General features: G+C 37.2%; 2 protein-coding genes across 2 annotated transcripts; one reads left to right on the top strand and one right to left on the bottom strand.

Annotated features, from left to right (window-relative positions):
• Nucleotides 1-12,933: 12,933 nt before the first annotated feature.
• On the top strand, nt 12,934-15,444 carry LOC118435947. The gene is made up of 3 exons (XM_035852501.1): nt 12,934-13,965; nt 14,034-14,353; nt 14,423-15,444. Exons 1-3 carry the CDS (start codon nt 13,883-13,885, stop codon nt 14,578-14,580), a joined length of 561 nt encoding a protein of 186 aa, XP_035708394.1. The 5' UTR covers nt 12,934-13,882; the 3' UTR covers nt 14,581-15,444.
• An 8,744-nt stretch (nt 15,445-24,188) lies between these two features.
• LOC110849579 lies at nt 24,189-25,915 on the bottom strand. The gene is made up of 4 exons (XM_035852035.1): nt 25,391-25,915; nt 25,254-25,300; nt 25,021-25,169; nt 24,189-24,624 (listed from the first exon to the last, which is right to left on the bottom strand). Exons 1-4 carry the CDS (start codon nt 25,450-25,452, stop codon nt 24,373-24,375), a joined length of 510 nt encoding a protein of 169 aa, XP_035707928.1. The 5' UTR covers nt 25,453-25,915; the 3' UTR covers nt 24,189-24,372.
• Between the last annotated feature and the right edge of the window lie 1,490 nt (nt 25,916-27,405).

Raw genomic sequence — 27,405 nt, 5'->3', positions numbered from 1 at the left:
TGCCATGATTTTTTGCGACATTTGCAGAATACATGTTGAACAGTATTTTACGGTGGAGTAAATGTTGCAAATTAACCGGGTTGATGCCCGTGTTGTCTTCATAGGAAGAGGGTGTTCACAAAGTTGGAGCAATGAAATTGTCTAAGTTATTTACCTTACTTAAAAAATCAGTACATTTAATTTATCTCGATAATATGACAAATTTTTACAAATAATTTTTACAGAGTAATACAGGTGGAAATTGAACTACCGATTTATTGAAATCATTTTAGAGCTTCAGATTGTTTTAATTACTTCTAACGGCCACTAAAAGTTTTAGAAACTGTCCAAGTTTTTATCATAATTTTAATTGCTGTTGCAGATTTCACAAGAACCATACCCTCAACCACTCCTCGAAAGTGACACAATCGACTCATCTGTAACTTCAAGAGATATCCATGCCAGAAGTAATTGCAACTATTTCAATATTATTAGAAACTTTTCAAAATTCATATGTGCTAATTTATCTTTCAGAAATACCTTAATCCCAGCCCAATACTTTTTAACTGCTTGATAGTTTCTATAAAGAAAACGGGCCACCAAAATTCTAACCTCGACCCCAAAACTAGTGAGGGCAAGAAGGAAAAGAAACCAAGACAAGATGAAAATTGATTTCACCGCCTTAAGTTGAATAGGGACTTCCTTTGCTGACTCCCTATTTGACCGGAACCCCTTAACATATCTTTTATAGGCAGGATCCCTAATTTGCTTTAGAATTAATTGCACATCAGTTACTCTCTGGAGGTCGTCCCATCTCCCCGCCATGCCGGAGAAGTCGAGTTCCCCCAGCTTTCTAGCAAGGAGTGGAGACAACCAGTTTCTATGGCGTTGGTCGCACCAGAGAGAAATAAAGGGGGTGCCATCCTTCCCAATTAATACTGACCGACTGCTATTTATTCTTAAGAGGGTGGATGTAGGTTCAAAGATATGATGATTATCCATAATGGCGTACGTTTGATGAGGATCGATGGATGTGTTGAAATGTGCGAGAGATTTTGAGGCCAAAATACTAGATAAGAATTCGACCACCTTTGAAATGGAGCCAACCGCATGGACAAAAGTGAGTCTCCTCTTTAGTTTTACTAGTAGTTCGACGGATTTATTCCAATCCTGGTAAAACTTAATGTACTGCGGGATTGTATTGCTCGTCAAAATAGATCCAGAACTACCACGTCCCGAGTAGGAGCTGGTCGTTATTATTGGAATGTCCGAGTCGACCAGTTGGGACAATGTTTCGGGAACATGGGGAGGCTTGATGGCACTCAAATATGAAAATATCTCGCCCGTGTACAAATTTCCCATGATAACATAGCACCCACAAAGTAGCCAAACTGCGACTATTGATTCAGCAATAGTCCTTCTGTTGCGACATATTTTTGAACTGTCCCCTTGGCCAAGGAGGATGGCGACTATGTTTATCATATCAAAGGTAACCTGGATAAAAGTCATGTCCTCCTTTGTAACTTGCACCACCAAACATATAGTCACACAGCTAAGTAACAGGACCCCCCAAACGGGAGGGCTGAACGGCTGCAAAAACGCAGCCATGCCCTCCAACCCGGAAGGGTATTGCGTTATAATTAAAAAACTGAACAGATTTGTACTTGACCGAGTATGGCATCATGTAACTATATTTAGGATTATAATAAGTGTCAGCACCCAGCATTGATACTTCAAAAGTGTGGGGTAACCCGGCCATGGAAAAGTTCAAATTTTGAGAAAGGTGCACAATTTTGCAGTCTCTAGACGACATTTGTCGCACTTGGTAAACTTTGCAGTTGATATGTTTTAGGTTGATATACCTGTTGTATAACACCTTCTTTTGGAATAAATTAATATTTTTTGTCCACCAAACTGATTCCATTTTTGGGAGAGGGATGGACCTCAATTCTATACGGACAGAGTAAAGGCATGGGATGCAGGGAATGAAAATGTCGTGAGGATAGTTGACATTGAAGAGGATGAGTTTTGAGATACCATTGTGGAGGGAATAACTTTGGTAACTTGCTGCATCCCAAGGGTTATTGGTGTGTTGGAATATAAAAGTTGGGTTGAAAATGTACACTATTCTTCTCTGTATCATAAAGTAGTCTGCTTTGGAATCCCGAGGAACAGAGGGCAGAAATGAGACCGATGCCCAACCCGACTTTCTGCGGATATTCGTGCGCGGATTAGCCACCGTGCCAAGAATTGCGTGTGTCTGGTTGGCATATACTTGATTCAAGAGAATGGCTGTGTGTGGATTGTTGGTTAGAATATGATCAAAATATCGTGGGGGATGTCTACTCGTGGTCCAGCCAGGCAACGGTGAGACGAGTTGGATGTCATGCTCATCAAAATAGTGGGGGATTGACATTATCGTGGAAACCACTTTTTGTGTACTTGTGTTCAATACAATAAATACTTCGATCACCCGTATAGCTACACAGGCTTGTCTAAATTTTCCGGAAGCCATATTTCCAAAAAGGTTTAGGTTAATACTTCAAAATTGAATAGGATGGGAAGTTTTGGAAAGAGTATGGCTGCCAAGTTTTAAACCGCACCTGACGGGGAATAGGGTAGGACAATGTATGTATCAGAATCGGTCAGTTCAAAATGATAACATTTTCAACGATCAGGTAACCAAACACAAGCGAAGAAGATATATATTCAAGTTATGCATCGTAGGCACATGTATGTAAGTCTATCTGTTTCCATAAACTGGTGTATTAGACCATTTAATATTAATAGTTAATATTTCTGTTCTGAGAATATTTTAGAGAAAAATATCAATACCATTAGAATTATTCCGAGAAACTAGTTAGAGATGTCCCTATATAGAAACTAATTATATTCCCAGTGTGCTGAACTGGGTTCAATATACAAATTTTCAAATACATAACTAACTGTAATTAATTTACTACCTATATATTCTGAGTAAGCTTAATTTGTGTCAACCTGTAAGAATACTTCTAACGTTCGATAAAGACAACCAGATATTAAAGAAGCTATATATGTTGAGTTGGTTATTTATTTATGGATATTTCCTAGAATATGCTTCTTTTAATATAAATGGTTTATAAAACTAGGTAATGTTAACGGTATTCGGAGAATATTTTAGACAAGCATGGACACCCGCATTCATAATTAACCTAGCCCCTTATTCTGGGAAACTAATTATATTCCGACTATGTAATATTTAACCGGAGATTTTGCCAGCATGTAATTAAAATACTGATACGTACATGACTATTTAATTAATTACAACGAATTGTATTTGATGATAACCTAAATATTTTGTCCATGAAGTACCCAGAATGCAAAACATTAATTTTAAACAAACTGGCCTATAAGCCCGTATTTAAGACGGGCCGCACTTAAAACTCGGTTCTAAACCATTTTTAAACGTTGCCGGGGACTTTTTATAAGTTGTGAGGAATTCGCTAAACGTCGCTAAAGCAATGGCGGATAAACCGGGGAGGTGGGGTAGGCATGACATAGGGGCCCCGCGTAGCGGGGGCCCCCGGGTGCAGCGTGGTGTATATGCATTATTGCAAGTTTTGCCAAATAGTTACGGAAAACTACAAGTTGATTGTGAGCTTTATATTCGAGATATGTCAGCTGGGAATGGGCTGTTTTTGAGCTCGAAAAATTTTTATATGTGTTTCTGCAAAATTTTTGGAATGTTTAGTAGAAAAATAATCCGTCATAAAATTGGGTGCCCCGTTACGCGGAAATTTAAATAATGTCATAATTTATGACACGATCGTGAATCGTCAAATTTGTTGCTGAAGAATCACGATCGTGAATCGTCAAATTTATTGCTGAAGAATTACGATGCGCGACAAACATGTGAGATTTATTTGCAGAACTCAACATGAAAGAAAATCAGGGTATAATGGGCGGGAGAATGTGGTACAACCTAAGGAAAAATAATAAACCGTTGTAAACGAAATGTGGCAATAGCGTGAGACCAAGTCGTAGACCCGTCTACACGGTCACAGGGTCATCGCACGTCAAAATCATGTCGATTTTCGAAATCCCCGTCCCAAAATACGTCTAAAACCGTCGAAACAAAAAATTCGACACCTATTCGACACGCCGTCGTCGCCATGGCGCCGTGACCTTACGACCTACGACGGCCATGTTCGAATTTGTCCGTACTGTTAAAATTAGAAACACTTTGGCGATAACCGCATGTCGAAATTCGAATCCGTTCAATAGTTAGAGAAGGAACAGACGGACGGACGGACAGATAGACAGACTGAGCGTTCCCGTTATATGTTTGTTTGTCTGTATCTTTATTTATGTGTCTTTCCCAATTCATTGGATAGATTGTACTCATACAACAATGGTCTACCATTGGTGACACATTAGTCACAATATACCATATAATAAATTATCTGTTCTAAATTACTAATATTACTTAAACTAATAGTATAAATAATCTTCTGTTCTTTTTTGTACAATGATTTCCATTACTTCATCTTTAAAATTTGCGAAGCTCATTTTGGCTACATTTAATGATCTTGGTAGTTCATTCCACAGTTGTATGGTTCTATAATCTATTGATTTTTTGTATAGTTCAGATGTAACATGTATATTTTGAACTATAAATTTTGAAATTGTAAATTTTATATTTTGTGCTCGTTAACCTCTTTACTTATTTTATACCAAAATTTCTCTTAGGTACGATGTTGATTTCAAAATTAAACCTGTTTGCAAACAATTAAGATTTTCATGATGTCCTGTAAACGACGGAATATTTATTTCGACAACTTTTAACATTGCGAGTTTATAAAGTAGGGTAAGATAAGAGCTCAATAGCGATAGCTCTCATGCTACGCAGGGTGAGCTAATAATAATCTAGGCACTTCTGTGGCTAGAATAAATTTAAGCACAAGAAAGTAAATTTTATGCAAACGGTTGTGTCAGCTCAAATTTTACTCAACCTTGAGTAAATTTAGCACACATTTATTCAGAGTATGCATATAACCGACTACTCTAAATAGTATCTCAAAGTATGCAAATTATTACAAGCCGATGTAATATTTCCAGCCAACTGGAAAGTTTGCTCCAGTTTGCTGGGCCGTTGAGATGTCACGGTTTTGTCAATTACAATGAGGTGAAAAGAGTTAGCTCACAATGCAATTGTTGATTGTACGTCTTTCAAAACGAAGAATATTTACAAGCATGTCACGAAAATTGCAATTCGTAAAGTTATATCGTAAGTGACCAAGCCGTGACCGTTCCTGTTGGTACGAAGCGCCCAAGGGGTCGCCTTTCGACGGAAAAAACGGCACTACTTGTTTCTGGCACGAATAAATTTGATTCTTTTACACTACTTACTTTTCGTCAAAAAACATACAGTACACAAAAATCTGTGAGGTTATCCGGTTTACAGAAAAAGTATGAAAGACCAAAAACGTCTGACTTTGCGATTTTCAATGAGACAAAAATCACCACAGGCAAATTTCAAAAGTGGTTTTGGCATGTATTGTGAAGCATAAGCTGCCCAGAGACCCGGGGAAACCCTGTATGTAATACATTTCTGACAGAAAAGTTGGAACCATGTTACGCGCCAATTTTAACAGTTTTTAAAAGACAAAAACAGTATGATATTCATTTTGATTTAAGACACCGGTTTCACTCTCGGGTTACACGAGTTTAACTTAACATTTATTATAGGAGACAAGGGTTAAATTTAATGCACCGCAAAATTAGAGGAAATTTGCAACATATTTTGGCCGAATTCGCCACAGGATGAAATTTTTCCAACTTTAGCCTTTTTACCCACATTATTAGGTTGGGGTTACCACAAATTTAGATGAGGTACCATTACATATTTGATGACGTTAGATATGGGTTTAGGACTATAAAAGTACAATATAATTTACAATAATCTGTAAAGAATAATGCAAATTTCATTGTCATTTCATATATGTACTTATAGGTATTCATTTGTATATCATTTACTATAGTGAGCGTGAGAACCAACTGAGCTACCTGTCGCCTGGTAATAGCTACACTCCGTTCACAACCAGTTTCGGTTTGTTAAATCCAAAATATATCCGACTATATAAATTAATTAATTAATGAATTAATTATTTATATATCTGATATACATATAATTAACAATGAGCGATTTTTTTGCTTTAGCAACCCTACCCCATTTGCGATATTCACCCAATGGAATGGTTTTGGCTTCCGGTCGAACGACGTAAAGCGCAATAATCGCTAAACCAATGCTTAAAAACATGTCCTTTTAAATAAACGGGACATGAACATGCAGAATTAGTTAATTGGTGTGGAATTTAAGCATCCATAATCTTGTTGCGCTGGCCGCGTAGGAATCGAAAGTTCTCCAAGATCTGTTCTTATTCAATGGGGGTTGACTTGCGGCAACGACTTTTGTGGTTCGATGTACGTAGGACCTCCTCATTGTGGGTATAGGACCCCTTCTTCAGTAGAACATTTGGAGTGATAATTCCATTGCTCTTCTTCTTCTTTTAAATAAGTCTCGGCCTCTGTTTTATTTTCGATTTGACGAAGAACAGACCACTAACAAATGCGTCTGGGGTTCTCAGATTTTTGAGAATTTTCCTCAGAAACAGAGGAATCGGGATCACTGGACCAGTGGAAAACACACCATTTATTCTGTTTTAAAAATGTTCGTTCGGATATATTTTGGATTTAACAAACTGAAACTGGTTGTCAACCGATGCGATGACCAGCCGACAGGTAGTTCAGTTAGTTCTCATGCCCACTCTAGTAAATGATATACAAATGAATACGTGCACATATGAGACGATAATGAAATTTGCATAATTCTTTACAGATTATTGTAAATTATATTGTACTTTTATAGTGCTAAGCCCATATCTAACGTCATCAAATATGTATTGGCACCTCATCTATGGCAACCACAATCTTAATATGTGGGTAAAAAGGCTAAAGTTGGAAAAATTTCATCCTGTGGCGAATTCGGCCAAAAAACGTGGCAAATTTCATCTAATTTTGCAGTGCATTAAATTTAACCCAATCGCACCCTACTGAAAACGGAAGTTATGATTAGAAATACTAAAGTTTGTTTACTAAACACGCATTTGGAAAGCATGGCTACAAACACGTTATATAGAACCCAACAATTGCAGAAGTGCTTCAATATCTGCCAATCCATGCCGTCAGATTATCATGTAATCTTGGGTGGCAGTTTTAACATTTGTGATTGGGAAGTTAGTGAATTATATTGGGGGACCCCAGTCTAGTCTAAAAAAATCTCGCTTGCTTCGCTTGGTTAGAAACTTCGCATGTGTACAATACTTGTACAGAATTTACACACGTTTCATTTTACGACTTGCAGCTAGCTAAACTAAACTTCCCCAAGAATTTGGAAGATATGTGGAAGCTGTATGGAAACAGTGGTAATCAGTACACGTGGAACCTGACGATTAACAAATTGATCCAGGCAGAGGAAAATTTGGCAGCTGGGAAATCTGGGCACATTACATTTTTTCGAAGTCAACCGCATAGATTTGATTTGAATTTCAGCCCGCCACCAATGTTAATCAAGTGGGCACGTGATTTTGGCGCGTAGAAAATCCGTCCGGTTGAGTTCGCAAAAATACAATAATAATAATATTCTTAGATGCCGTAGAATCTGAAATCTAAGGGGCAGCCAAGGACACGTTATGGCCGGATTTTAGGCGGGCTTTTTCCACCAATCTGGAACCACGGTATTGTTAAGAAGATGGAATAATTTATAATAAATTCACTGTTGTTGCAGAAATTTTGCATTACCAGTGGCGTCCACATGTGTAAGGGTCACCAACGTATTGCATATTTTATTTTCTAGAAAACGCTCAAGGATGAAAGCAATTGATTGAAATGTTTAAATCAGCTCAAGTGAGATTTTTTAGTTGCTAATTTTTTGAATGTGCAAATGTTTTGCTTGTAAATATGTCAAATCATTGAAAATTCTTTGTTTAAAAATATTTTCGAATCCATGGGAGCCTTTAGTTGAGGCCAGCAGCGGAGTTAATATTGATCAACTTAAGTCATCTCGACAGTCGTCTATCTCCATGCATTCATTCTCCACGCAGGTGCGACAAGGGAAACAATCGGATGAAACGACACATTCGACATAGTCATTCCCCACGTAGAGTCGTGCCCTCTAAGGATTTAAAACAAACAATCTCAAACAATTTTAAGATCGATATTCCTAAACTACTTCAAAATTTTCCTGCCATTCATGAATCGGTTCACGAAACAAGTTCTAGGCATTCTTTTGTTATTCCACCCAATAAAACTGAGTGATTCGAAAAAAGTGCAAAATATAGGTTACTAAAATTCTGGAATGAGTTACCTCATGAAGTAAAAGATGAAAAAAATCTCAACATCTTCAAATCCATGTTGACTACGTATATTTGTAAAAAACAGATGTAAATTTTAAGTTAAAAATAATACCTGTATCATTTTTAAAAACTAATTAGTAAATGTCAATGGTTGGAAATCAAGTTGTTACCTTCTGACAATATACACTTATTATTATTATTATTAAGGTGAGCTTGGATGAGTCATTCCCGCGCGTCTTATTCCGCCTCATGTGCCATGTTTCCTTATGGAGAACTTCTTAAAATTAACTTTCCGGTGTTAATATTAAGTGAAATTTAAATGTAATTTCTTTAAAATACTTATGCAGATTAGGTTTCAGCGAAAAAATTCCCTTCCTGCGAAGCACAGCAAAATAGGAATCTAATCTACAGTTTTGTTAAGCTAAAAATTTAGAATATTTTAAAGTAATAAAATTCAAATTTGATTGAATATTAGCGCTGAAGAGTTAATTTTAAGTAATATTTTTTACGTTGGGAATTTATTTACCTCAAGATTTCTGTCCTCTGGCATGGCGTCCACGTGCGATGTGAAGATTGATTGAACCAGAAGGAAGAGTAAGATTTTAGATATCATGTTCCTGAATTTTGGAACAATTAATTTTTTTAACAAGTCGGTGTGGGTGGAGTGGCTGTGAGGTTATGTTAGATAAGTTCCCTTCTAAAACCTTATTTATATGTACTGGAACCATTCTGTCTTAATCATCTAGTCAGGCTAATTAAGGACTGTTAGATATAAGAAGTAGGTGAGCAACGAATTGATGGTATTTCCAAAATCAACATAGTCGTTTTAATTTAAATAGAGCTAAGTGCAGTGAATGTTTAATTTTAAATAGAGCTAAGTGCAGTCAGTTCTAAATCTAAAAAAAACTAACTGCACAATAAGCAATATATTTAAAACCAGTGCAGTTAGCTTTTTTTAAATTAAGAACTGACTGCAATTAGCTTAATTTAAAATTAAGCATTTACTGCACTTAGCTCTATTTAGAGTTAGAACGACGATATTCGAAAGTAATTTAAGCAGGATGTTCTTCAAAAGCTAATCATAAATATTATAACTATTCCCTAATTGCTGCGTAAATCGGTACCCCCATAAACGTTACGAGTGACATGTAAGGTAAGAAATGGAAATCCCAAAATTTTTACGACACCTAATCGTTTTCAGAGTCATTGTCTGAATAAATTTAGTACATACCAACACGATAAGCAATATTAACGAGGTAATCTTAATGTTTGATTAGATGTGTGTATCCTATACTTGGAGATGTTTACAGTGCATGACAACTACATGACCAAGATAAGCTCAAATTGATCAATCCATTGCTCAATTAATTCCCATTGTAACTCGAATGTGGCTCAGATGCAGGTGTGCAATCAATTGTATGGCATCAATTAAAGGAGCTTAGTCAAAATCAAAATATTCATTTAATTAATTAATTAAAAATCTAAATACGTATGTAAATTAATTTGTGCTTTGAGTTGAAAACTACAAATATTTCTATGGGGTATGAAATGCTGGTAAAAAATATTTAAAAACTAATCCACAACCTTTAATCAGTAGAAAATACGGTTACGATTATAACCAGAAAGTGAAGCGAAACAACTTGATATGTATTCCAATCAGGTATAAAGTTATTTTGAGACAAAATTAGAACCAGACGGTAAATAATTTTGTTACCAGAGCAAAGAAGTCTTGCATATCTGGATTTTCTGGTTTTAATCGTAACTTAATTATATTGATACCTAGTAGACAGTTGTATGCATACTGGGTGTCCCAAGTGTTTCTCCAGACTTTCTCGTACAAAAGGGCAAAAGCTGGTTAACAAAAGTTTGTACGTGACCTCTACGACGCTCATGCTGAAATTTTCAAAGTAAACTATTCACTTGTTCGCGAACAAAAGTTGAGTTTTATGGCTGGCGTGCCCTTAACCTCTTTCGGTCGACTTATTTTTTAATAAAACTTCCCTTCAGTACAACCTTTATTAAGTGGCGCAAGCTACTTTATGCGATCGGTTAGTTAGTCTGTCTGTCCGTCTGTCCGTCGGACGGACACTATAACTATATAACAACACTATACTATATATAGTATAGTGTTGTTAGGTCCAACACTATAACTCGAGAACCCATCAAGATAATCGAAATCGGTTTGCGGCATCATACATACGACTTCAGGGGGAGGATCCCGGAAACTTTTGGACCACACCCCCTCGGCGCCACGGGGTGTGGTTGCAGTGTGATCGGGGCAAATGAGATTTATAGCGCAAATTAATCTATGGATGAAATCCAGTTAAATTAAGTGTATCTGTTAAGTGTATCTGAGTGGTGGCACACCCCCTCGGCGTCAGGGGGTGCGGTCGCGGTGTGATAAATTAATTAATTCCAATGAATTAATGAATTAATCATTAATTAATTAATTAATGAATCAATTAATTAATTCAATTAATTAATTGCGAAAATTAATTCTCAGCATTCTCAGCATTATTGCGCTACTGATGTATCGTGCTTTGCCGCACTTTATTTCATACATAATTACACCTGATAGCAACCAAATAAAATTAATAATTATTTCACCCAGTTTTCAAGTTTAGAGTTTTTTGATGAAAAATACGAAAAGTATACTTTTTAACACTCCAAAATTAAAAAAAAGCTCTAAAATCTGTGAATAAAATATCGAAAAAAATCCACTTTTCATCATCGAGTTTTCGAGTTTCCTCAAACTACCAAAGAAATAATTTTATTTTTGATAAATTTGGGTGTCAGGGTAATTTATGCAGTACACATGCCTTGTGTAGTTGGTAGTCAACGGAAAATCAAATACTACACAACTCTGTGTACTTTGGTAGCCAAGAGGTTAAAAATGCATCGGGACAAACATTTAGTTAGCAAAAAATTGTCAAGGTTCTCAAAGTCAATCTCTTTCTCACCAATATTCCGGAAGCGACACGTGTTGATAAGTTATCCTTGTGTGGTCGAGTCATGCCAATTTGGAGTAAACAAAAATATGCAAATTAATTATTTACCTGTTAATCAGTATACACCTTCGAAAATTGGGTATACTTTGAAAAATAGTCTTATCCTCTCAAAAAGTAAGTCAACTTGCTATGTACGACTCTTCCACTGGTCACGGAATTTAACCCGATTACACACATAGAGTTCCAACCTTTAAACCCAAAAATCGATGTTGGTCAATTTAGGTAAAGAATTGTATAAATGTTGCTAATCTACGCGTATTCCCTTGACGGAGGCCCCAAGTGATACGGGAGAATGTCTACTTGCACTCTTAAGAAAATCAGTAAAACGCGGTATTGATATGTGACTTTACCGCCCTGTTAATGACTTGGTAATACATGCAAGAAAATAATGCCATATGGTACAAATTTTAATACCACCTAGTAATAAATGATTACCACGTAGTATTATTTCATTACCGAGTCTATACCGGCGTAGTACAATCGCTTAGTACCAAAGCGGTAGAGTCATATATCAATGCCGCTCATTTTTTAATACCCAGTTTCTAAGAGTGAACGTAAATGGCGCGTTCACGGACCATGCTTCCTGATTATGCATGTCAACTTTGTGTCAGGTCAGGGTTATTATTCATTAAAATATAATGCAGCATAGCGTCGTCCAGTTTTACATATATTTATAATCATGTCATAAAATTACCCCGATTGCTATCAGTGTTATGAAATCATTACGATTACGATCACGTGACAGATCCAATGTCCCAAATTATTTGCACATACTGCATGAGAGTTGGCTATTTTTAGGCAGCACAAAGATTTTTTCTGGGGTTCAACTGATACTGTGTGACCATAACATGTTTCCCGGTGGAAAGACTAAGTCACTAGCTCACTTTTTCTAGATATGTAGCGATCTTGTGTTTAAATGGGTTGTAAATGAATCATAAGTTGGGCTTGATGGCGTTTTAACCGACTTTTTACACTATACCCCCATATTTAGATTTATTAGCCTCCCTAATTTAGTGATACCATATTTCACTTGATATCATTCCGATTTTGTATTTGAATTGGTACAACTTTAAATATGAATCTCATTTGCGTCATTTTTTATACCCATCATTTTCATAAAATGCAATTTCGTTTATCTTTGTGCAATTGACTTTGATGCCGCATCAAATGAGGAATGTATAAAACTGCGTACATATAGAAAATCCGGTGTAGTAAAGCGTCACCGGCCGAAGTGTACATGTGAGTCAGATAAACCTTCGCTCACTGGTGTATATTTTATCACCAGCAGACATTATCTGCCTGCCGTGTCACACGCACACCATGTCGTAACGAGTTTCACTGGATTTTTGGCAGCATTTTTGGGAACCAAACTCCCAGTTTTTTGTAGTCTATCCTCCAAAAACTGGGATATGTGCTGGTTTTCCATCGTATAAATTTATTTCCTTCGACTGGCGAAATCTTTGAAGTGATTTTGTGAATGAGAATTTTAAGACGTGAAATATGGGCGTGGATGGGAAATGATCACGGGCGGGTATAGATGGGCGGGTTGTTTCCGTATAACTAACGTGAGGAACTTACCCGTTATCCACCAATCAGTAAAATATTTGATATGCACAATACATTCTCCGCTGGATTATATGCTCAAAGGTTTAACTGACCGAAATTACCCCCCCCCACTTCACGGTTGATCAAACGATGTAAATAAATAGCCGCCTTAAATGGCACGTATGTATATAAGGTTGTAAATGAAAATTACAAATATTAAACTTTGCAGTTATAAATAAATTTCTGCTGTAATAAAGTGCGACAAAGCACGATACATAAGTAGCGCAATAATGCTGAGAATGCTTCACAAAATAATAATTCACCGATTCAAATTTTAATAATGCCTAAAAACGAGTTAATTAAAGATAAACCAATTATCTTTAATTGACCACATTCTCTATACTGTGACATGTCGACACCACAGAAAAACATGTTTTGCCTAAATTTCATGCATATCGACCGCAAAATGCCGAAATTTGGGCATGGCGACAAAATTTGTCGTCGAAACCTTAGTCCCCATATTGCGACATGTCGACAACACAGAAAAACATGTTTTGCCCAAAGTTCATGCAAATCGCCCAAAAAATGCCGAAATTAGGTCATGGCGACGCTTTTCGACAGGATATCGACAAAGTGGGCAAACCCCATTAATTGGGTGTCACCCCCTACCCCTGAAGAACATGTGTTAAAAATTTCAGGTCGCTGCGACAAACCGTTCTAGAGTTTTAGTATTGACCGACAGACGGACGGACAGACGAACTAACCGATCGCATAAAGTAGCTTGCGCTACTTAATAAAGATTGGTTGTATGGTATATTACTCTGATAACATGCTGGTATAAAACCATTCTCACTCTTAATCGCCTGACTTGTGCCTCATAATCAGCGAAATCAGTTACAAGTTAAAAATAATTCGCAAACTAAATTCCCTCCTGAGATACGTACATATTTGGTAAACATGCGTTTAGCATACTTCTGGTTGATTTTGCTAATGCAAATCATGCTACTCGAATATGTAGCAGGATTTCGAAGAAACAGCAAGTATGTAACATAAACATTTGCAATAGATCGGCAGCGATAAGAATTTAATTAACCGAGTGATTTTCTAGATTCCGTCAGAGAAACGGCCTTCGCACAACCAAAGCGATAATTAGAAATCAAAGCGAGCTAGAAAAAGTATGTTCCGATGATATGGGAGTAATTGCTAACAAAGTTAACCCGAAAGTTAAAGTTGGCCATGCTCGCAAAACAAAACAGGAGGATAGAGAAGCGTTAAGAAAGGACCCAAATGTCAAGAAATTCATTAAGAAATTCTCCGAAATGACAATTTGCACTGGAACGTCTAAAGAAGAAAATTGCAAGAAAGTGAAAGAAACAGAACGTGTAAAAAATTGGGCTTACAAAGGAAATCAGGATGGTGGACAAAATTGTGAGTTAAGTTACCTTTCATCAAACTTTTCATATGCGCTGTAACTAAGAAATTTTTATTCAAATTTAGCGGTTTTTAACCAACATAATAAACGAGTACGGGACGAATCATCGGCAAATGACCCGTGCGCCGAAATATATTCCAAATTCCCAAAAACTATGCCTTCTCGGGATCCGACCGCGCCTGAGGGACTCCTTTCTGTAAAAAAAACACTCACGAACAATTAGAATATGTTGCATTTGAGGTTACTCGTGAAGACGTGCAGAATAAAACAAACGGGAGAAGAAGTCGTGGATCCGCAATTTCTAACAAGGTTACAAAACACATTAAAACAAGTATGTTAGCAGGAAAGGATGCTCGTGGCCATATAACCTGCTTCTCTACTTGCAAAAAATGGAGAACTTAATGGCCAGATCGACAATTTTTTTGCGCAAGACAGAAGCATAAATACTGCGTGGGGATCAAGAGAAAAAGATATAGTAAGGTTTTTAGAAGACAATGAGAGTTCAAAAGTAGTAATGGAATATTACTTTGAATATTTGCCACAAAACAGAATCGAAGAATCTGAAAATCATCGTCCTGACGTAATTAACATTAAAGTCACGTTTCAGGGTCCGAACCCAGAGAGTGGTAAACAAAAAGAGGAAGTGGGCTTTATCTCTATGAGTAATGGAGACCACAGTAAAGAACGACGAATGAAGAATCCTTGTAAGCCGGTTGCGAAAAGTGGTGTTACGGCTACAAATGAAAAAAAGCGGTGGGGAAGAGGTCGAAAGAGGTCAGAAAAGGTTAAAAGGGTGTTAGTAAAAAAATGCATAGTGATTCATATCGTTTGGACTGGTGGTGATCAAATAATTAATGTTATTTAAATTGTATTCACCCATTCAAATATACATATTTATATAAATTGGCACAGTTTCATTAATCCAATTTGCGTAGTTTGTTTATGATCCTGATTTGTGTAAAATTCGATCTTACTTATCTCTCTGCAATTAAATTTGATGCCGCATTAAATGCCTAAGATTTGATAAGTTATCAATGATAACTGAGTCATAATGCAAAATAATAAAAGCGTTATTATCCTTAAAGTATTTAATCCATTTGATTCAGCAACACAAGATTATCTACATAGTCCGTCATTTATTTAAGCAACACTCTAAATAAGAGTTGAACAAAATTTACCCCACAGTTGAGTAAAATTTTCACAATTGTTGTGTCATCCTCTTTTTTTTTACTCAACCTTGGGTAAATTTTCCACCACTTTTATTTAGAGTGAATTCACGTCACCCATCATAAGTCCGGGACCACGTAAATTTACGAATCTTACTAAACTTTTAAGAAATTTGTACATAGTTATGATTAATATTAGAACGTGGGCAATATTTTAAAAATTTATATTTAATGGGCGCGAGGGTTTGTAACGGATACGGTAATAATTTTCATTTTGAGTTTATTTTACTGGACACGTTCATGTCCAGGTCGAATCCGCCAGGCGAGACAACGGTGAAGGATTTGGATATTCCTTTTCCGACCTTTGGTTTCGGTACAATAATATTTGTGAAGCGATCTTGACAGTGTGGTCATGACGGGGAAACCTGCGAATTTTTCGAGATGACGGAATCGCCAAGTTTTATCGACTTGGTGGACACAATTTTTCCCAAATTAGAGAATGTGAGGTGTAGAAGGAAGTAGTGCTAGAGGGCAAAAACCGAGCGTGCATTCTTACAAATCCAGTATTAAAACAATACAAGGCGGAATTCATACGTGCCTCTACGGAAGAACAGCTCGGTATTAAAATTTTATTGTAATTATTTAGACTGTAGGAAAGGTAATGAATTAATTAATTTGTTATGAGTCACCTTTATTCTTATTCGTCCTCTCAATAGGAATGACTCCCGTTATGGAAATTTGCACTCAGACGTCGTGCATAAATTAGTGGACGTAATTACGACTTCACAGCCGTGGTTGGATGATGCAAAATCGAGCAGCAGTTTCCGTCCTACTTTGTACGGAATTCTGTGGCACGGAGTAGCCTTCGACGACGAGGTAAGGTCGTTGACCGAGGGACCAGCGACAGGGCGACACGTGGGGAAAGTCACAAGCCATCATGACCAGAGGAAATGGAGGTTGACGACTAAATCGATTTTGTATTTAAAAAAGTAATATCTAATTGGATTCAATATTTTAATAAATTTCTGGAAACTGTAATCTCTCAAAAATTGTAGTGCATATAATTGCATAAATATGGATCTAGATATGCAAATAATGCAGCTAATACTGCAGTATATTTTTAAGAATATTTAAATAATTTATCGCTCTATAAAATTCTATCATTTGCCACGAATACAGCGAAATAAATATGTAAATTTTAAATATTTAGAATAAATTTTAAACATTTCTATATGATTATTTTAATGTCAGAAGTTAATTTATTGCGAAATTGCATGTTCCCAGTGCGATATTTAAACGTTTTTGTTGTGGATTGTGCAAGTTTCCTACGTGTCGGAGGAATATTTGGTGTGATTTTCAAACTGGTTGGCAACTTTAAGCTTTACAAAATTTTGGAACAGTTTATAAGTGTGACATGAATTTACGTAGTGTCAAGTTTTTCGTGACAGGTGGAAGGGTCTCGGCGGGAGGATTCAGAATATATATACTTTGTGGGGTCTGGGACTACCCCCTGAGTATTTAGAGACCGAAGAATATTATGGAGTTTACGTCGATCTACTGCTGTGTTAACTCTCAATCTCCTCCTGTGTTAACCTGTACATACCTGGAAAACTAAAACTCAAAAATATTCATCGGTCTCTGAATACTCAGGGGGTGGTCCCAGATCCCACAAAGTATATATATTCTGCACCCTCCCGCCGAGACCTTTCCATCGGTACCCCATTTATGGGGCTATGTGAGATTTGGCCTTATGACTCTTGCCGTTAGAGCGTAAATATTTGTAAATGGCGAAAAATTAAAATTCGTAACGAATCTGTAAATACAACTCATTCGGATCATTTTTCATCAATAAAGAAGAAAATCCATCCAATATTGTTCAAATGCCAGCTATTTGAAAAAAGGTGAAACATGAGTTACGTTGGCACCTTACTCAGGAGGGGAGCTTCACCACTTGCCACTCACAGAATCCGATGCCCTTTGGATATATTGTAGTACCCCATGAGTGTACTGAAACCCTGAAACGGTTTGACTCCATGGCCACATTTGCGCCCGCCACACCCACTCAAAGGTGCGAAAAACACGAAAAATACCCTGTTTTGGTTCATTAAAAAATTCGCCAAAAATCCAATTTTGATCGGATTTTCAAAAGAATTACATATTCTTCATCTCAGATACTTGCTTTATGATGTCCAATACCAAACTCAACTTTTTTGAAATTTTGATTTTTTCGAAGACGCCGTCAGAAATCTTAGTCAGAAAATTTTCGAAAATATCCAAAAAATAAAAAAAAATCATTTTGGTGTCGAATATTATCAAACAACTATCTGGGATCACGAAAATGCTTAAATTGCGGAAATCCGATCAAAATTGGATTTTTGGTGAATTTTTGAAGGTGATAATTTTCGTGTTTTTCGCACCTTTGAGTGGGTGTGGCGGGCGCAAATGTGGCCATGGAGTCAAACCGTTTCAGGGTTTTAGTACACTCATGGGGTACTACAATATATCCAAAGGGCATCGGATTCTGTGAGTGGCAAGTGGTGAAGCTCCCCTCCTCAGTCACCCGTCCCCCTAAACGCTATCGCTCTGTTATGGGTGAAGCTGGAGCAAAATGAAACACAATAAAATCAGTTGAATACTTATTGCGAAGGAGACCGTATTATTTAGACACTTCACTGGCGTTAAAACTGTTTAACACTTTGCATATGATATGTACAATTAGGCGCACCCTACGACTCCGTAATTTTTGAAATTTCAAAAAGGTGGACGATGTCGGGTCTGTTTCGCAAACAACAAGACTGAAAGGAAATAATAATGGCAAAAAATCAGCCGCAGCAGCCGGTGACGAGCGGTGACGCTTATCGAAACTTGTGCCCACTTACTCCAATGCTTTCTCTGAACTTTGGAACCCTGTTACTTTTAAGCTGGAGTCCATCAATTGATGACATTTTGGAACAATGTTAAAGGATTCATACTCTGTTCATCTGGTATTGAATTTACCCTGAAGCTCGCACTCAGTTAATGGCCACCTAATCACATGCCCTGGCCCACTGTGCAGCGCCCGTACTTGTTACTAATTGGCAAAAAGTATAAAGCAAAAATTCATCAAAATCTGGGTCATGGTCAAATTGGCTGATAGCAGTGAGAAATTGACTTAATTTGTCGGAATTTTCAAAACAAAGTATCGTGTATCTTGTCAAATATCTTAAGATACTTTTCTACCAGGCATATCTAGATAAGATACTTACGCAAGATACTATTCGATGTCCAAAAGTTGTAAGATACAAGATACTAGATACTTCCCTGATCAGGCGACCAAGATACAAGATAAAGATACTATCTTGTATCTCCATCTTTTATTTTGTATCTTGACCAAGTATCTTGCCCACCCCTGCGGAGTTAAGAATATTATACGTTTTGGATAACCTCCTCATCACGGATTATCTCATAATCTCCCTAGCTTTACTTCAGGGTAATAAAAATTGTTGGAAATATTTACCAGAAACTCATAACCCTTCGAACTTCACGCCTAGCCTAGGCACCAGGCCCCGATTTTGGGGAGGGCAAGCGGGGCAATTGTCCGGGGCGCCAGATTTCAGGGGGGCGCCGGTAGGCGCCCGCCTTTACACTAGATTTAATTGAATTTTCCAGTGTTGAATAAAGTTAAATATTAAAGGCAAACAATAAATATTAAAGTTAAAGTTAAAGTTATTCATGGCTTATTTAATTTAATTTGATTTTTCCAGTTTCTGTACACATATTAACAATACTTTAAACAGGAATCTGTTAAGTCGGAAAAAAATTTGATTTGTACAACGCTCCCAGGGTGCAATGAGCTAATTTTTCTGAGACCGACGCCAGAATTTTCGCGTTTGTACTTTGCCCCTCTAGCGGAGTTGGAGGAGCTCAAATTTGAAAACTAACCTAGTCTGCGACTTTTGGCACACAGAGGGGTCAATATTTTTCAACTCTCTTTGCACTAGAAATTTCCCAATTTTGTTTCCTGCAACCCTTTCCAAGCGTTTCTTGAAACTCTCAACACGACCCTCACGACCTGAGACTAAATGTATGGAAAGGTCAAGTCTCACATAAACCCACAGGTGGGGTACCGTTAGCAAGGTGTCGGTGAGGGAATTCAGAAAATCTACATATCGTCCACCTAATTCTAAAAAGCCCTAAGTGCAGTCGATGCTTAATTTTAAAAAGCCCTAAGTGCAGTGGATGTTTAATTTTAAAAAGCCCTAAGTGCAGTCGATGCTTAATTTTAAAAAGCCCTAACTACACAAAAAAAATTCTAAAAAGCCCTAAGTGCAAGCATGTATTTACTTATGGCTAAATCGCGCGATGTAGGAAGAATTGTTTTGTCAAGATTTAGCCATAAGTAAATACATGCTTGCACTTAGGGCTTTTTAGAATTTTTTTTGTGTAGTTAGAGCTTTTTAAAATTAAGCATCGACTGCACTTAGGGCTTTTTAAAATGAAGCATCCATTGCACTTAGGGCTTTTTAAAATTAAGCATCGACTGCACTTAGGGCTTTTTAGAATTAGGTCGACGATATACTTCATCTTTTGTGTGACCTCTTTCTGAAATTCCAAAAATAGAAGAATCTTTTGAGTTTTGCCCGACCTTTTGGCCGATCAAACGTTATGTTTAACTGCGAGGGGCTAAAAATTCGCGAAATCCTGAAATTTTTTGAGAATAAAAAAAAACTCGGAAACGGTTTGCACTCGATTGTGAGTGACAATAATGAAAACCAGAATCACTTTGCATAGCCACAATTTTGATTTTAGTAAGATTCTCCGTGTTTGTAGAAGTGAGTGGGAGGAGCTCTATCAATCCGTCTGCCATTTGCAGCTTAACGATGTGTCAAAATTTTGTAAAGCGGTTTTCGCCAAAAGTTGTATTTATCAAAAGTTTGCAGTTTTGATGAATGAGTTTTCAAATCCCATGGAGTTTTGCAAAAATCATCAAAACACTACACGAAACATTGCTAATAACGAAACTTCATTGTGGGGGGTCGTGCAGCTCCGCTGAAAGTGCCTTTTCCTCACTTTTTCCCAGTGCCCTGGTCAATTTGGTTTTTACCAATCGTAACCCTGATTGCAATAACTAATTTGTAATGAAATTAAATTTGTCCAGAAAAAACAATTCATAATTTGTAATTGTAATTTATCACTTGAACCAAGTTCCTAAAATACTTGGATTACTTTCCAAATTATAAATTACACTAATTCATGCTATCGGTGATGTACATAAGTAAATACAATTTTGCAATTTGATTTCTCAATGATCAGGCCACGTCTAGTAAATCCATAAGCCTCGAATGTATTTTGGATTTTCAAAAATATTTAAATAATGTTGGGATTCACGTCAGCTTTGTAAATGTGGTAAATGTAAATGTCGCTTCCCAACATATTGTGCTTATATATAGTACTTCCCCACGTAGCTTCTCAAGTTTGCGATGTTTACGAAGGGTTGCGATGCGACAAACAATCAGACTCCTTTATTATGTTACGAAATATACGAACCAATGTGCATCTATTATCAAAAGTTTCACAAACTCGTCGTCAAGGGAAATTTTCATTTCTCCTCTCATCTTCAGTTTATACACATTTCGCCGACACCGAGAAGTTGCGACGATGTGGTCCGAACCAACGATTTCGAGTGACGTGAATAGCCACAATGTATTTTGTGTTTTGACAACAAATAAACCGTTCCAAACGAAATGTAGCAAAGCGGTGAAGCAACACGGTCACGCGGTCATGGCATGTCAAAATGATGTCGATTTTTGAAATCCCCGCCCTAAGCTACGTCCAAAACTACGGAAACAAAAAAAAATTTGACATTTTCGACATGTGGCGTCGTCTACACTGTCAACGCGCACCGCACGTCGAAATGATAGCGATTTTTGAAATCCACTTCCACTAATACGTCTAGAACGGTTAAGACAAAAAACTCGACATCTTTGACTGTTGGCGTCCGTGGCGCCATGACCTTATGATCTACAACGCCCATCTTGGAACTCATGCGTACTTAAAAAATTAGAAACACATTGGCGAAAATCCAATGTCCGTATTCGAATTTGTTATGAAGTTATACAGACCGACAGACAGTCTGTCTGTCTACAGACATAGACATTCCCAGTCGGCAATTAGCCTTTAATGTGCTACCGCCGCTGGCCTGGCTATCTCTTTTATTGAGTAGTCTGGTCACCCCACACAGTACATACATAGACATTCCCATAAAGTAATTTCGCTTCGCTTCACCCCTTAGCAGTGCAAGTATGTGTTGATTAATGTACATATTTTGGACTATGAAAAGTCTGAAGTGTATTTCCGTTTTGTATTTTGAAACCGTGTGTTTTGGACATTCCTGGAACCAAAATCCTGCTCTGGTACTACCCTGAAAATTATGCACCTGCTAGAGCGTCAAATATGCGGGGTAGAACAGTGTCAATGTCTTACAATTATAGGGCCCAGAGCATAAGAATTGATTATTAATTACCCCTAATAGGTCTAGTTAATTTATTTGTTAAGATAATAATAACGGTTGTTTCGCAAATGTGGGAAAGAAGATGTTCCTGGTCTATTAGCCCGAGGAAAAGCATAGCCTGCGAGCGCCAAAGGCGCGAGCGGCTAGGGGCGCCAAATTTTTTTTGCCCCGGTAAGATTTTTGGCAAGCTCGGGCCCTGCTAGGCACATAAACAAAATACGACCAGACTTAAAAAGCTGTATGTTGGTAGACAATAATACAATCTGTGTTTACAAATGTATCCAACTTTACATAAATCTAACTGTAGTCTAATTGTTTAATATGCCAAAAAGCGTACGATCACATAATAAATATACTTACATTGAATTATAAATTTGTCTCACAAATTCTAAAAAGGGTGAACACTCTTTAAATTGTACGGATGAAGCGAAAACATGTAAATAAATGACAACTACGCACCCAGTCATACAAATCGTATGGTTTCGATAAGCATTTTGAAACCTTTGATAAGTGGAGAAACGACTGTGTATGACTTTGGTGTAGATCAAGGTTTATCGATAATCAAAAAAACTTTATTTGAACCTTCCCATTGCTGCGTATCTAAATTAGCTTACGTAAATGGTTTTGGTATAAAGTCTGATTAATTGGCTTATAAAGAAATAAAGTCAGTGTTCGTCCAATGGAATAATACTTAACTTCGCCCGACATAATGCATTATCAGGGATTATTTATACGACGCCTACGGTAAAACCAGGCAACCCGGAAGAGTTTTTCACATAATCACCATTAGAATGCCGGCGTGATGGCTTAAATTAATTTTATCAGACTGGCAGATTCTCTTACGTATGTCATACTTACCTTTAGCAAAAATTGTGGTTAAAACGGGGTCAAGAATCATGTGCGGTGTTCATTAACAAATTGCACTTGGATCCTGTATCATCTCGAATCATCCAGCGAGTATAATGAAAGTCTTGCTATCCGTCATATTTGCTGCTGGGTTAATTTCCCATGGGGAAGGTACATATACATACATCCAGCTTTTGTACATAGATTGTCCAATTTTATCAAACGGTATTATTCCATTACTTGCAGGGATATCGTGCTACCAATGTATGAACTTGAGAGGTGTGACACCCGACCGAATTCCAATAGGGATGAACTATGGGACCGGATATGAAGCCGGCAGTCTTAGCAAGACCTTCCGAGACGTGTGCCTCTCAGAGGTTGGTGTTCCAGATACGGATACCTGCATGTCAATGGAGATGCGGATTAATGGCTCCATTTCAATGATTGTTCGAGAATGTGTCACCCTCAGGGATTTGGGAGGTGCTGGGTGCTCGGCTGGTCAAGAACCCTTTCGAGGAGTCCTTTGGTACTTGATTTAAGCTTATGAGCCGTTCCTCTTCAACACCCCTGGCCTTCCTGATTCTCCCGTGAATCTGTGTATCTGTACGGGAGGGGATTGTAACGGGGCTTGTGGGTGTGGGAACTTTGCGGGTAAAGTGGCCCTCGCTGCTCCACTTTTCTGTTTGCAGCACTCATAACCAGTGTTGGAAGCATAGTTTAGGTTAAACGTTTGTGATGGCTTGGAATTATTGTAATTTGTTTACCCCTACGATAAATATATAGGGGTCGAATTGAATAAACTTGATTAAATTGTGACCTGATGGATGTTGGTTTAGCCAGAAATATGCTCATTTTTATGTGTGGGAGAGCTAGTTATTAGTGCGACTGAAAAACACTTTAAATTTAAGAAGTTTCATTAACAGGTTAGTGCATATTTACAGTGGAAGAGAAGAAAATATGTCCATGGAAAATAATGTGTGACTTGAAGAGTCAACTGCAAAAGAAGAACTGGCGAGAATTTATCCTAAAACTAAGAGGTTGAGGAGAGGAACTCCTCCATCCTAATTGATTAAATTAAAGTATGTCTCTGTCACAGGATGTGGCAGAGATCCTTATCTACAAAAGATTAAACTCCGTCCTATACCAATCTCGTGTTAGATGGATTTTCTGGTGGCCAAGCAGAAAACCATCTAATTAAATATTCATACAATATTTTTCCTAGGACACATCAACTTGGGGTTGAATGATCAGTTCAAAACCATGGTGGTGTGTTACACACCCCCGGAAAAGCTGGTGCATAGGTTAAAAAATCACCTTAAATCTGCCAAGTTAACGACGCGGAACCCACAATTTTATTCGGAAAATTAAATATTTATCAATTAGATTTCTTGCTTTTTAGAAAATTAATATAACCTCTCAGAGGTTTGAAACACGGAAACTTAATATTTTCATAAAATCGTGACAATGCAAAATTGTGACACTTTGTGCCCAACAAATTTAAGAAGGTAACCCCTTATCCACCCCAATTAACGACTGGATTGGCGGGCCAAAGGGCATCCCAGTGGTTTGACTCCTTGAGCAGAATTGCTCCTGAGCCTGACCGGTACCTCGGCCCGTAGCTGGACGTGCCAATATAGCGAAAATATGAATTTTGACCCGTCCGACTTCCCCGTTCGATAAACTGGTTGAGACAGGAGTTAAATCGAAGGTCCACCTTGTATCCGCCCCAATGGCTGTCAACCCCAGTTCGACGACCGTGGCCGGTCTATTATTCAAATTTATTTTTAATATTATCGCTATCTTTGAGCACACATAATACGGGGATTGCGACTTAAGGTGCACACTTTAAATTTTCAAGCAATGGTTTAATGTATCGTTGCCGTAAATGTTATCGTGCGGTCTGCACAATTTTGATGCGAAGTAATGCGAACGAGAAAATTTCTTCAAAATTTTAATTGTGTCTCACTTCACATTTGCAACGTATCCTTCACTAAAATATTTGTTAAGGTCAAGAATAATGGAAACCCTAACACAATTGATGTTGGTGTAAAGTCTGCGTTGACCAAACTTGGTGGGAGCCAAAAATTCGTTCTGGTTAGATTTTAGTCTAATTCCGCAAATTCGCAATATCCATACTACAAATCTAAGGAATTTTGATTACCTCGGTTCCTCCAGTGACCACGAAGGGACAGTTGTTCGTCTGCTTGAAATGTATGAGCCAGTCAATCGTCTCGGAACGGATATTTTCCAGGCTGGTACACAGCCTGTTATTTCGATTGGAACAGTTGCCTGTGCTGCTCAGCGAAATTCCTTAAAAAATAACGAGAGAGGAAGACTTAAAAATGTTTAAAAGCACCTTTTAGATTTGGCGCTCGTCGTTTCCAAAAATGTTACCCGCTCCTTGAAGACGAGCCAACGCGGCACTATGGGACAATTGGACCCTGATGAAATATAATGAAGCAAGAAATACATAAGTCTAATTTGATGCTATTTTCTGGTCTTGCGATGTTTTTATCAAAATATCAAATTACCCCATTCCAGTGTGCACGTCGATTAGGAGGAATACAAAAAAGACGATCGCTTTACGATGCATAATGATCGTACATACGTATTTACGTATTTAGCTGCAATGTTTGTTTATGGTTGGGTTGACACAAAATTGGAAGGTTTACTAAATTTGGAATGAATCATGTCACCTAAGTTGCGATGCCTTTTATGTATACCGGTCGAGAACTACATATTATTGGACAACAAACAACAGAGTTAAACTTAAGAGTTTTAAATTAGCTGATTGGTGTAAATTTGTTTTTTCCTGGGTGTCGTGGGGATCGATAAACTCGCATGAAAACCCTTATTCACCAAGGTTCAAATTATGGGCAGTTTATAAATACTATTCCCAACTATTTTAAGGTGCTTGTTATCCCCAGTTTAAAAAGGATTAGCGTATAAATTGTTTATGGAGGTTTGAAACGAACCTAAACTATGTAGTATACAACAAATGGTTTTGCTTCGACTTGGTGGAAACACTGTTAGTGGCCATCCTATAAAACAGTGCCAAACTTCGCAGTTATTACGAATTGTGTATTTTTACACAACTTTCTTACATCAGACCAGTTAGCATTTATTAAACGAAAAATGTAGCCATTGATTACGCAATATTTAGCCACATATTTATGTGGCTTCGCCTCTTTTAGGGAATGATATATTAATTCGCCGCGAGCATGTATGCCGGCCAATATTTCACAGCAAGGAGAGACAAATTAAAGATGACATATTATTTAATTCTGTTCAATTGGGTTGAATTATTTACTTGTCCGACGAGTCATGCGAATTGCGGGGTGAGGGAGTATCACAAGAATATATTTTACATGCTTGGTGTGTGAGCTCATTTAATGCGCTGTTTAAGCTTTGTGCATGTACGTGAAGTGACAGATTTGCAGTGAAAGGATCTGAAAAATGTGGGCTGGTTGGAATCTCAGTAAATCCAGCTCAACATGAAGTACACAGTACTAAGGAAGGAATAAACATAAACATCTGCTCGACTGCGCTCGATAATTTTTGCATACTTATTATCAGAGTCCGGGTAAATATGTTCTTAAAACTTCCGAAATATGTATGTAATATGTTTAATCAAATCGCCAAAATATGTATAAAAAACATTTTTTTTAATTTCTTTTAAATTTCTTCAAATTTAATTTTGAATGCTAAAAAACGCTTCTACATTTCAATGTGACAAACCAAAAGCATTTTCACATACTTTGGTGTCGTATTTCTATGATGATCGGTCAAAATTAATTTAGAGCGTACTTTAGGCACACCCTAGCATTTTGAGTTCAATATGTATCAAGTATTTACAAATTATTAGTGTCTGATTTTTTTTTAAAAAGAGCATTTATTTTTGACCAAATTGCCAAAATATGTAAAAACATATTTATGTGCGTTAAAAAATGCACATTTTAGGCAAAATCGTCGAAATATGTAACAACATATTTATATGTACCAAAACCACGAAATATGTAAAATATGTAAAACTATTTTTTTGACCTTGTGACCTATGCATGACCATTAGCAAGATCCCAAAGTTTCAACTCAATCGGGTTGTTATTGAAAAAGTTGAAAATACATACATTTCCGGACTCTGCTTATTATTTGGGCTGTTAAACAACCCTTCCAAAGTGGAAGTTCCAACGACCGAGCAGAATATACAGAAAAAAGTAGGATTAAAATTACGCAAGGCATTTCCATGAATTTGTTGTGTAATTTTATCCTTTTAATCCTGTAAATTTGATACAAGAAAAATATTGATTGCTAACGTAATTTGATTTCTGTAGATACTTTGCCATTATAAATTTCGAAGCCTCAAATTGCACGTTCTTTTTTGTGGGTGTAACTATAGATATGTGCATAAAGCAACGTATATTTTTTGGACATAAGGTGGGTGCTTCGTGCTGTTGCAAAAATTTAATTTACCACAGACCAGACCAGATTGCATTAGTTGATTACATTCAATTACTATAATTATCTTACACGCAGTTTATGTACCTAT

Source organism: Folsomia candida, unplaced genomic scaffold (genome assembly GCF_002217175.1).
Source record: "Folsomia candida strain VU population unplaced genomic scaffold, ASM221717v1 Fcan01_Sc005, whole genome shotgun sequence".
In the NCBI taxonomy this organism is placed as follows: Eukaryota; Metazoa; Arthropoda; class Collembola; order Entomobryomorpha; family Isotomidae; genus Folsomia; species Folsomia candida.
This window is presented reverse-complemented; position numbering and strand designations above follow the sequence as displayed.